The sequence below is a fragment of the Salmo trutta genome, chromosome 18, assembly GCF_901001165.1.
Source record: "Salmo trutta chromosome 18, fSalTru1.1, whole genome shotgun sequence".
In the NCBI taxonomy this organism is placed as follows: domain Eukaryota; kingdom Metazoa; phylum Chordata; class Actinopteri; order Salmoniformes; family Salmonidae; genus Salmo; species Salmo trutta.
The window spans coordinates 42,818,638-42,831,288 of record NC_042974.1 but is presented as its reverse complement, the minus strand read 5'-3'; the positions used below and the strand labels follow the sequence as shown (position 1 = coordinate 42,831,288).

Here is a 12,651-nt window from a genome sequence, read left to right as displayed (position 1 = left end):
CAGCTGTCGAGCAGGCAGCAGGTCCTGCTCTCCATCTTCCCCAAGAACCACAGCTCCCACTCAGGGAAATTAAGACACAATGTCAAGTCGGCAGGTGCACACGAAACAAGGCCAATGGAAACTGTGTGCAGTGCAACTGATTTGTTTGTGGGGCTTGCTCACACAAAGCCCTGAAGCTGAGTGCTGACTGTGGACCCGAACCCTAAATAGAAGATGCGAATAATTCATGCATAAAGGCACGGGTATAAGGTCACAATCAACAAATTACTTTTTATATCTTGTCATGCATATATTTCCACAAATATTTCTTTATGCAATTCCTCCTTTACAATTGTTCATCCATTGATGCTTTTGTTCAGGAATACGGCAAATCATTTCACCTGCACACCTGGCTGGTTGTTGTTATTATTATCTTTTTCATTTCTACTTTGTCAAAAGCTGTAACTGGACTTTATTAATTACTATAACTATATTATTAATCAAATCTGCAAATAAAGTTGATCAAATTGATTACACTGTAATGTTTGTACTGTAAGGGAAACTAAAATAGGCTATAGGCCTACGGTTTTTCTAGGACTTTGTAGAATTACACAAAACATATCCATGAATCAATCTAACAAATAACTATTTTGTTGTTGATATGTCCATTAATATTTCTTCCTGCAATTAATCATTTACAATAATTTATGCACTATTTTTCAAGCATTTATTATCAAGCATGTTTGCGCGCCTTGCAGGTTGATATGTATATGCTAAACAGGACGCCCGGCAACGTTCTCTACCGGGTACTTATATGCTGAAAGGCCAGGCGGTTCTAGTGTTAACTAACTGTAGTATCACTTATCCCAATTCCAGAATGGCTCAAATAAACCTTCAGGATACAGCAAAAGTTGAGAGGAATTTCTTATTGATTGATTAAAATCAACCAAATGCATGTGTGGGTGCTTGTGTTCTCCATGTGGCTGGGACCCTGGTTCTGCTGCTTAGTCCCCAGCTCTTCCTGCCTGCTGAAAATAAAATCATGACCCCCCCCTGACTGGTACCCTCACACACTCAGTGAGAGGCTACTGGGGTGGAGTTAGGAACTGATGTGGACCCCTCACTCACCCCAAGCTTTTTCCCCTCACGGCAGCCTTAAGGCTACCAAAGAGTGAGGCTGGGAGCTATAGACGCCCTCACACACAAGTATGTCAAGATACAGACTGCTGCTACCACACTAAGTGGATTTGACTGCATACATACACATACTCGACCCCTGCTTTGTGGATCCTGAGTGAGAATTTTTAGGAGATGGATACACTGGATTCAAGAGACACTCACACAGACTATACTACTCGTAAAACACAGAAAATCATTGCATCATTTTGGCATGGTTAGAATTTTACCAACCTCTACTCTACTAGCGACCACGATATGAAGCAAAATGCATAAAAGTCATAGTATGTCAAACCCAGTTTTGGTAATACTTTTATTCTATAATTTCATTGACTTTGCAAATGGTTTGAAGGAAATAATGCATCTTTCAAGAGTTCCTCAGTTTCTCTTTTCAGGAGCCGTATTCTGAAATGCTCCAGCTCTGTTTATCAATCAGACCGCATGACGCACATCCAACAAATATCCACGGTCTGGGGTTACGGCAAATGTTAATTGATAGATTACAGAATACATCCACTGAAACTAAGGTAAATACACTCAGATTAGGGTCCACTAGGATCAGGGTTAATATCCATTAATGAGGGATATGTGGACTTCGATTTAGGTGCATATCCACCGAGGTTTGGTCTGTCTCCACTGCGATCAGGTGAATATCCATTGATGAGGGGAAATCTTGACTTGGGTTTCGGCACATATGCACAAGGGTTTGGTCTGTCCATTGATAAGAGAACTAATGAATATCCACAGATGGGTTTCCTTACAGTTTTGGTTACACTGAATTCAGAGCATACATAAAAAAATATGTGCAACGGTAGCAGTAGGCTGAATCACAGACATAATCGCATAAAGACCACAGAAAAAGCATGGACGCATGGGTGTAGCTAAGGATTAGGTAGTTTGGATAAAAGCGTCTGCTAAATTGCATATACAGTGATCTCAAAGTATTGGGACAGTGACAAATGTTTTGTTTTGGTTCTGTACTCCAGCACTTTGGATTTGAAATGATACGCACACATATCATACCACCTCCCCTCTTATTGTAATGGTGAGAGGTTAGCATGTCTTGGTGGTATGATATGTGTGTCTAACTTTCTCATTCATCATTATTCACGATTCATTCAGGATTATCAGTAATCATGGTAGCATCCACATGAATGTAGAAGTGTTTAGAAACATGTTCTATTCTTATTTACAATAAAAGTCACCCCATAATGACACAATACATTATTTACCATGAATTTCTATTGGGCACAAAATAATCTGAAACACAATCAAAACAAACAGCAAATGCATCCAACAAATGCTGTAAAGTCACAAGCTTGATGTAGCCATTGAGTGCTATGAATATGGGACCAAATACTTAACCTTTTCCTACTTTAATACACACTTAAATTTGTCCCAATACTTTTGGTCCCCTAGAATTGGGGGGGACTATGTACAAAAAGTGCTGTAATTTTTAAACAGTTAACCTGATATGGATGAAAATACTCTCAAATTAAAGCTGACAGTCTGCACTTTAACCTCATAGTCATTGTATCATTTCAAATCCAAAGTGCTGGGGTACAGAGCCAAAACAACAAATGTGTCACTGTCCCAATACTTTTGGAGCTCACTGTATATATTATGGTTCCATAATTCCAGGACGTTTTGCTCCATGGAAGTGACCTCGATTTAGATGCAGGGTCTAGTGGAAGCATGGTTGACGCAGAAGTGTTTTCAGACTGAAAATGCAGCAGTCAGCATTAGTCCCAGGCGCCTGCTGCAGCTGTTTATGGGTTAGTCATCCAGGTGTCTGAAGGTGTTGGTCTGTAGGCCCTTGCTGCAGCTCAGAGTTGATGTGAAAGATGCAGTAAGAGGTGTGAAATGCTGTGAGGTGTCTGTCAGACTCAGTAAACACAGTAGACACAGACATCTTAGACTCTGCCTGTAGGCCCTTGCAGCAGCTAAGGCCTGGTGTGTGTGTGTGTGTGTGTGTGTGTGTGTGTGTGTGTGTGTGTGTGTGTGTGTGTGTGTGTGTGTGTGTGTGTGTGTGTGTGTGTGTGTGTGTGTGTGTGTAACACACAGCAAAGTGTTTATCAAACGCAGTAAGGTGTGTGTCAAACACAGTCATTGGGGGCAGCCTTTCCCTTGCCCTGCTGGGCTTTGCTGTTGCTATGGCTGAGAATGGGGAAAGTGGTGCACAGGCATCCAGACGCCACTGTCAGCCCCAGACTGAGCCAGGCACAGAAGCTGGACCAGCTGTAGCCATGCTCCACGTCGGCGGGCAGCCCGTAGATGAAGGGAGGGACCCTGGCCAAGTCGTAGGACACGTTGGCCGCGTAGGTACACAGGGAGATGGTGCAGAAGATCCCTGAGAAGGAAGAGGGACCACAAAGAGAGGAGGAGAGTGTGTGGGAAAGAGAATCTGTGTTTATTTAAGAAAACAGTATCAGTTGGTGTGGTAAACTGTACCTGCCATGAGAAAGAGCAGCCCAGAGACGTGCTGAGTGAGACTCTTCTCCCAGGCGAAGCTGACAGACGCCACGATGCAGCCACACAACAGAACGGCTGCTGCCATACCCAGAAACCCCGCCGTGATCCGCCGCAGGTCTGATTCAAGGAAGAGGAGGGGAGAAGCGGGTGAGCACTTATGCAAGAGACACTGTTTCCCTCTATAACCACTAGGGTTGCAAAGGGAGGGTATATTACTAGAAACTTTCAAATCTAGTGGCCCAATTTGGGTACTTGAGATTATCACAGGTAAAATATATGAAAATAAAAAAAATGGAATGACAAAGATGTAAAACATGAACCTAAATATAAACCATGGACTTAGAGAATACCATTGGTATTGTCTATGTATTTATTGTCAATGTTTTGGCATCACACTGTTGGCAGTTGTGAAAAAAGTCACTAGTTAGAAGAGTTGCAGAGTTAATTGAAAATAATGCCATTATTGATTAGATGCATTTTTTTAATTAATTAGGCCATTTTCTCTTGAACCGTGTGGTCAATCTACTAGAAACGAATGGACAATATGGACACATAATGAATACTATATATGAATACATTTTTGGGGGGGTATTAAAGTATAAATGACCAAAGTTATGATCGATTGCCATAGATGTTACCAAAATTACTGAAGATTATGGTAACTTTGGTAAATTGCTAAATGTAATTAATGTAAATTAACATATGCCCTCCTTTTTGAATGGAAGGTAGTAGGAGAGTAATAGGTGTCTGGATTATTCATTTAATGAAAGGCTCATTGGGGAATATCTTTCATAATAAGAAAATGTGTATACGTAAGAGGTGCCACTCATCCTGCTGAATGGTGCGGGTCAGGTTGAGCGGGATGTTGCGGAGCCGGATGGGCTGGGAGAAATGGTACTTGATGTTGCTGCATCGCTGGGCTATACCTGCATTGAGACAAGAACTTTTGTGAACATAACGAGTAGCAGAAAAGGGCAAGTGTTTCTCAAGGAGACTTGTCTTGAGAAAAGCTGTGGCTGTTAAGTATTCATTTCAGTGGCGGTTCTAGACCATTTCAACTGGGGGGGGGCCAAGCTGGGGCCAGTTGTACTGTTAGAGGGGCCAGTTACATTAGACATTATTGTTGTCATATCGTTTTCTTCACTGTATTGCAGGCATTAGCAGGCAAAAGACCATGTTCATAATCATCATCGTTGCCACTGTCTAATAATGGATGTAAAAAAAGAATGATAGCAAAAATTAGTTATGTAAAAATTATTTCATACTCCACATTTAGGGGGGGCCACAAGGGGGTCCAAAATTGTTGTCACAGGGGCACTGCCCCTCCCAGAACCGCTAGTGATTCATTTATAAAGTGGACTCCCCTGTTTCATGAACAGACTTCTTAACAAGGTTTTCGAGGCTGTAAATGTGTATTTTCCCACAAGATTGCAGATGTTATACATATTCCTCAGCACTATGAAAGCCTCTACACATGGCTGTGAGAAGATAGGGAAATTCCGCCTATATCTCTGATGGGTAACAAAAAGGGGTTTCATTGTTTGAGTGATGAATATTGTCCCCTCTCTTGGAGGCAGCAAAGACGACTAACTATGGCAGGGATCTGACCTGCTCCCCTTCCACAAATACTATGGATCTATCAATATTACAAAATGTTGTCCAATTAACATTTTCGTTTTCACTTGCTATATTAATTGGTCAACAACATTTTTACTTGAGAATCCGAGCTTTTGCGCAAGTTTCCCATTCATTGACTTTAGCGCGTCTATTGATTTAGTACATACGGAATGAATCACATAATATTGATGCCACTTTCCATCCTCATGCAAATGATATGGATCATAGGAATATAACAATTGATATTTAACACGCAGCGCTCCCTCGTTGCCTGGAGTGTGAAGTGCACACTGGGCTCGCATGGTAGAAATACCTTTCGTGCCAGGTCAAAGGTAACAACGTTGATTTTCTGTCAGATGCAGTCAAACTGATCAGATCAGAGCTTCTTTTGAGGTCTGTATGATAGACACACGCAAGCGCGCATGCAACCTGCCTATGCACATAGGCCATGCTAGTTATCCGAATGAATAGATTTGTTATAGACAGAACTTGGCACGCCCATGGTTTACAGATAGGCTAGACCCACACATCTCCGAGGACAACATGATAGTTTAAAACATGTTTTGAAGCTACACCTGTTGTTTACACACTGAAATAACAACAAAAACAACTTTACATCTTGAGTTATGATGGGTTAAGTCAGTTGTACTAAGCTCATGAGTTTATTATTCAACGGTCAGTGGATGTATTATATAATTCATTGAAAGACCATTAAACAGCAGTGCATATGACGGAATGTAACTTTTTAAGCATTTACAAATAGGCCTACCATTGCCAGATGTTTAGGCCTATATCTCCAAGGGATGCGGTTTCACTGCACCGCACTGGACCCCGGGTCAAATTCCCCCACAGCATCTCTTACCCTTGGCAATGAGGTTGTCGATGTCCCTGTCCTTTCCTAGATAATAACATTTCCTCCAAAGTCCAGAGTAAGTGGAGAAAAGAGGCCGCCCGCATTCCGTTTCTAAAATTCCCATTCCCAAAATTGACCTCCAGTTTTCCAGGAGCTCCTCCTCTCTACTCCCGACGTGGATCGCCCGGAGCAGCGCCTGGTTCCTCCGAGGATTGCTGCTGTCCATCAGGGGCAAGTGATAGATGGGCATCCGCCGGTTTTTCTGGTCGTTGGCGTCCGGCCCGAACTGGTCGCAGTTCTGCCTGTGCCGTGTAGTGTCCGTCTCGTACCAATGGTCGGTCATGATAGCGGTGATGAGAAGTGCCAGTGATGCCAGGCTCATGGACAAACTGATAGCCGTCACCAAGGTCTGTTTCTCCATCTTGCCGGCATTAACATTTGAAGATTCGGTCAGGGAAGTATTCATCACTCCGTCCACTTCACTCCTCCTTATCAACACGGGCTTGCAGGGCTTCATGTTCTACATGATGCCGAAAAGGCTGTAAGGTCCTGGCATCTCCGGCTGGGTGCAGGCACAAGAATAACCTAACCCGTATTCCTGTTCTCCCACTTGCTCGATTCCCTGACTTCGGTATATCCTATAAACATGGGATGAAGAGGTGTGTGTATATGGAATCCTGTGCGCGGGCGAGTCTCGAGTGCTTCTGATTTCTAGGCTTGTGTTAATAAGAAAAAAGAGGCGCGGTGCAGAGTGCGCGATGAAAATGTCAAAGCTGTCATGCTCTCCTGTCAGTGCAGCTGCTTGTGTCATTACCAATAGAAGTCCCTGTGGCATGAGAATTATGATATTTATAACAATAATACTACTGATGATGATTATTATTGTTATTACAGCCTATTTAAAAGGGGCAGTCTGCGATTGTAGGCTACATCCGTTTTTTTTACTTTTTAAATAAATTAAATGTAGGCTACCCATTGATTCTTGAAGAATATAACTACCTCATCAGCTTACAAAATGTGTGTACCCCATCAGAACACAAAATATACGCTTATTTTAAGCTACTCCGTTGTTTTTAAACCATTCTAAACAAACAGCTTCAAAGCATGTTTAAAACGATCATTTTCATCTCAAAGTTAAGCACTTGCATCCATATAGATATGTATGAATTTGAGAATGGTAACATTTCTACAGCCCCACCCCTCAGCTGTTTACCAAAACATGGTCGGGGTGTCACTTTGTAATTGCATGAGCTGCAGATTGCCGCTTTAATAGCGACAATGTAATTTTGGGGGTCACTATCGTAACTTGTTTTCATCAAGCCTTCAGATATTTCATAGTTGAAGCATAGAACAACACTTCATCATAGTGCATTAAAATAGAGGGGTAGGCTATTTACTGATAAACATGATTTTCTGGAATTGTCAGATCAATGATACTGCAAAATGGTTGAAAGCATTGTGCAGAGACAGCTCCTTTCCAGTCCGCTGCATCAGCAGGCAGGGCATTGAGCGATATGGGGACATGGACATCTCTGGACATGGAGCACAGAGGAAGTGCTTATGAAGATGTATTATAACACATATATATTTGTTTTCTCATTCAATGGGTGTTGTTGATAAGCACTCAGCAGGACCCGATGTATCAACGGGCCCTCTGTAAAGTAAGAGCAAATCTATGTAGCCTACATCATTAGGGAGTGAAACTTCAATACATCTTTCTTTCTTAGCTCTCTTTCATCAATATTTACCCTGAGCTTGACTTTCACCTTTTTACCCCTCCATCTTTTTTCTTTTCTCTCTCTCGTCCAGTTTGTGTGCGCGTGCGCTAGCATAGGTGCACAGTTAATATTTTCCCTGCTATGTTGAACAGCCATCCATTAAATAAAAGGCTGGATTCCTGCCCAGAGTATTCAGCAGAAATAAACTACTCCAGCTATTAGGTATAAAATTTGAGGATATTTACTATTCCCTGTTGTTTTGTTGATTGAGACAGGCAGACATGAATGTAAAATTAAAGCTTTCCTTGCATTTGTAGAGTTGCATAATTAAATGATAATGTACTCTAATGACAAAATTGTAAAAGCAACTATGGAGTGTGTTGGCAAGCAGCTTCAGTGACAGTCCTACACAAGGGTATTCCTCCACCCAACTTAAGAGTGCATACAGAGTACTCTGTCGTGCCACCACAGGGTGAAATTGAGTACAAGGGTGTTCTTTAAATACTTGTAATCTAGAAAAAAGAAACGCACACCTATAAAGGCGAGGTGCTGGCTGGCGGAGTAGAACAGTAGAAAATAAAGGAAAGCCGCACACTCTAAGAGCTCAGATGCAAAAATTTAATAACCAACGTTTCGACAGCTAAGCTGTCTTCATCAGGGTATCATTAAATACTTGTAACACAATAGCTACAGTAGCCTATGTTCCAATTGTACCAGTGGACATCTACTTGGTTTGTCATAATTCTTACATAGCACTTCATCACAAGACCATGTTCAGATTCAGACAACAGTCATAATACGTTGGCTAGATAGAGAACATGTCAGTGTGGTCTAACTTCGGTGTGTCAACATGGCTGTCTGACCTCCATATTTACAGTACTTCATAAGTATAAGAACTTATTGAGGGCCACTATAGAGGTCAGTATTGGTAATTGTATATGGTCGTTATCTATGTAGGGTCTACGCTGTGAATGACACATGAAAAGGTTAATTAAATGGATGTAAAATAGAGAGAGGAGATAATTGGTGTATGAGTCAGTAGTGATTATTCATGAAGTAGTATTTGGAATGTGGTTGACAAGCACAGGAGAATTATATGCCATGCTTATCAGACTTGGGCTCCAAGAGACTAGTCAACAACATCCAGACTAAAAAGTAGACAAATTAGATTATAAAACCCATTAGAGCACGGGAGTCAAACATCCGGCCCGCGAGGGGTTCCAATCCGGCCTGCGAGGGGTTCCAATCCAGCCCACGGGTGGTTTGAGTAAAATATATATATTTATAGTACCAGTAAAAAGTTTGGACACACCTACTCATTCCAGGGTTTTTATTTATTTTTTTACTATTTTCTACATTATAGAATAATAGTAAAGACATCAAAACTATGAAATAAACACATATGGAATCATGTAGTAACCAAAAAAGTGTTAAACATATCAAAATATATTTTATATTAGCCACCCTTTGCCTTGATGATTGTTTTGCATACTCTTGGCATTCTCTCAACCAGCTTCATGAGGTAGTTAACTGGAATGCATTTAAATGACCAGGTGTGCAATGTTAAAAGTTCATTTGTGGAATTTCTTTATTTCTTAATGCGTTTGAGCCAATCAGTTGTGTTGTGACAAGGTAGGGGTGGTATACAGAAGATAGCCCTATTTGGTAAAAGACAAAGTCCATGTTATGGCAACAACAGCTCAAATTAGCAAAGAGAAACGACAGTCCATCATTACTTTAAGACATGAAGGTCAGTCAATTCGGAAAATATCAAGAGCTTTGAACGTTTCTTCAAGTGCAGTCGCAAAAACCATCAAGCGCTATGATGTAACTGGCATTCATGAGGACTGCCACAGGAACCCATAGTTACCGCTGCTGCAGAGGACAAGTTCATTAGAGTTAACCTCTCTAGGGCAGGTGGCACCAAATCGTCCCACCTACGTAACAGCCAGTTGAATCCTGTGGCGCGATATTCAAATACCTTAGAAATGCTATTACTTCAATTTCTCAAACATATGACTATTTTACAACATTTTAAAGACAAGACTCTCGTTAATCTAACCACACTGTCCGATTTCAAAAAGGCTTTACAACGAAAGCAAAACATTAGATTATGTCAGCAGAGTACCCAGCCAGAAATAATCAGACACCCATTTTTCAAGCTAGCATATAATGTCACAAAAACCCAGAAGACAGCTAAATGCAGCACTAACCTTTGATGATCTTACATTTACATTACATTTACATTTAAGTCATTTAGCAGACGCTCTTATCCAGAGCGACTTACAAATTGGTGCATTCACCTTATGATATCCAGTGGAACAACCACTTTATAATAGTGCATCTAAATCTTTTGGGGGGGTTAGAAGGATTACTTTATCCTATCCCAGGTATTCCTTAAAGAGGTGGGGTTTCAGGTGTCTCCGGAAGGTGGTGATTGACTCCGCTGTCCTGGCGTAGTGAGGGAGCTTGTTCCACCATTGGGGTGCCAGAGCAGCGAACAGTTTTGACTGGGCTGAGCGGGAACTGTGCTTCCTCAGAGGTAGGGAGGCGAGCAGGCCAGAGGTGGATGAACGCAGTGCCCTTGTTTGGGTGTAGGGCCTGATCAGAGCCTGAAGGTACGGAGGTGCCGTTCCCCTCACAGCTCCGTAGGCAAGCACCATGGACTTGTAGCGGATGCGAGCTTCAACTGGAAGCCAGTGGAGAGAGCGGAGGAGCGGGGTGACGTGAGAGAACTTGGGAAGGTCTCTCTTCATCAGATGACACACCTAGGACATTATGTTATACAATACATGCATGTTTTGTTCAATCAAGTTCATATTTATATCAAAAACCAGCTTTTTACATTAGCATGTGAAGTTCAGAACTAGCATACCCCCCGCAAACTTCCGGTGAATTTACTAACAATTTACTAAATTACTCACGATAAACGTTCACAAAAAGCATAACAATTATTTTAAGAATTATAGATACAGAACTCCTCTATGCACTCGATATGTCCGATTTTAAAATAGCTTTTCGGTGAAAGCACATTTTACAATATTCTCAGTAGATAGCCCGTCATCACAGGGCTAGCTATTTAGACACCCAGCAAGTTTAGCCTTCACCAAACTCCGATTTACTATTAGAAAAGTTTGATTACCTTTCCTGTTCTTCGTCAGAATGCACTCCCAGGACTTCTACTTCAATAACAAATGTTGGTTTGGTCCAAAATAATCCATAGTTATGTTCCAACAGCGGCGTTTTGTTCGTGCGTTCAAGACACTATCCGAATGGTAAATAAGGGTCACGCGCACAGCGCATTTCGTGACAAAAGATTTCTAAATATTTCCTTACCGTACTTCGAAGCATGTCAACCGCTGTTTAAAATCAATTTTTATGCCATTTTTCTCGTAAAAAAGCGATAATATTCCGACCGGGAATCTGCAATTAGGTAAACAGACGAAAGAAAATACAGCATGGGGTCGACTCGGGCACGCGCCTAAGCCCTTTGTCCTCTGATCGGCCACTTGGCAAACGCGATAATGTGTTTCAGCCAGAGGCTACCTCGATATCGTTCAGCTTTTTCCCGAGCTCTGAGAGCCTATGGGAGCCGTAGGAAGTGCCACGTTACAGCTAAGATCCTCACTCTTCAATAAACAGAGACAAGAAGAACGACACCTTGTCAGACAGGCCACTTCCTGCATGAAATCTTCTCAGGTTTTTGCCTGCCATATGAGTTCTGTTATACTCACAGACACCATTCAAACAGTTTTAGAAACTTTAGGGTGTTTTCTATCCAAAGCCAATAATTATATGCATATTCTAGTTACTGGGCAGGAGTAGTAACCAGATTAAATCGGGTACGTTTTTTATCCGGCCGTGTAAATACTGCCCCCTAGCCCTAACAGGTTAACTGCACCTCATTGCAGCCTAAATAAATGCTTCACAGAGTTCAAGTAACATACACATCTCATCCAGGGTGGAAATCCCGGGGGGAATGGGGGGGACACGACCCCCCCATCCTGGGAAAAATATGATTTGTCCCCCCCAATATAAAACTGAAACATAACTATGTAATTTAAATAATATTAATAATACGCAATGAAAGCAATTGTGCTGATTATAGACACTTAATAGCGCGTTTTTAAGTTTCAAAAGATTGCGACCCCCCCACCTTTTGCCTCAATGGTTTGATCCACTGCCAGTTCCTTAGCTTGCTAGGTAACAGAGAGGTCGTATCTACTGTCTGAAAGGCACTCAATGCACGTAACTGACATGAGGTTAATCCAGTCAATCGTGCACACACACTAGCTGAATATGCAGAGCTAGTGCGCAAATATTAACTATTAAGCTAGCTAGTACCTATTCCATTTATGTGGCGTCGTCAAAGATGGAATCTTTGCTATCGTCAATTTATTCCAAGATCAGCATGCAGATGATGTAAGTTAGTGCTTCAAAGTCCCTGTGATAAGGTTAGCGATAAACTGAAATCCAAACTGAACAGAACTACACTCTCTTCTACCATTGTCTTAAATATATTTAACCTCTCTAGGGTATGTGGGACGAATCCCACCTACTCAACAGCCAGTGGAATCCCGTGGTGCGTTATTCAAATACTTTAGAAATGCTATTACTTCAATTTCTCAAACATATGACTATTTTACACCATTTTAAAGACAAGACTCTCGTTAACCTGTTGGGGATAGGGGGCAGTATTTGCACGGCCGGATAAAAAACGTACCCGATTTAATCTGGTTACTACTCCTGCCCAGTAACTAGAATATGCATATAATTGTTTGATTTGGATAGAAAACACCCTAAAGTTTCTAAAACTGTTTGAATGGTGTCTGTGAG

General features: G+C 41.6%; 1 protein-coding gene across 1 annotated transcript; it reads right to left on the bottom strand.

Annotated features, from left to right (window-relative positions):
- Nucleotides 1–2,703: 2,703 nt before the first annotated feature.
- Nucleotides 2,704–6,797, bottom strand: LOC115153335 (transmembrane protein 178A). Its single transcript, XM_029698673.1, has 4 exons — nt 6,107–6,797; nt 4,440–4,553; nt 3,607–3,744; nt 2,704–3,505 (listed from the first exon to the last, which is right to left on the bottom strand). Exons 1-4 carry the CDS (start codon nt 6,612–6,614, stop codon nt 3,252–3,254), a joined length of 1,014 nt encoding a protein of 337 aa, XP_029554533.1. The 5' UTR covers nt 6,615–6,797; the 3' UTR covers nt 2,704–3,251.
- Between the last annotated feature and the right edge of the window lie 5,854 nt (nt 6,798–12,651).

Excerpts from the sequence above, each read along its gene's own strand:
- LOC115153335 (XM_029698673.1), bottom strand. The coding sequence starts at position 6,614 with ATGAAGCCCTGCAAGCCCGTGTTGATAAGGAGGAGTGAAGTGGACGGA. Across the intron at positions 4,554-6,106 it reads CGACAACCTCATTGCCAAGG|GTATAGCCCAGCGATGCAGC; the intron begins GTAAGAGATGCT and ends GTCTCAATGCAG. Across the intron at positions 3,506-3,606 it reads GCTGCTCTTTCTCATGGCAG|GGATCTTCTGCACCATCTCC; the intron begins GTACAGTTTACC and ends CTTCCTTCTCAG.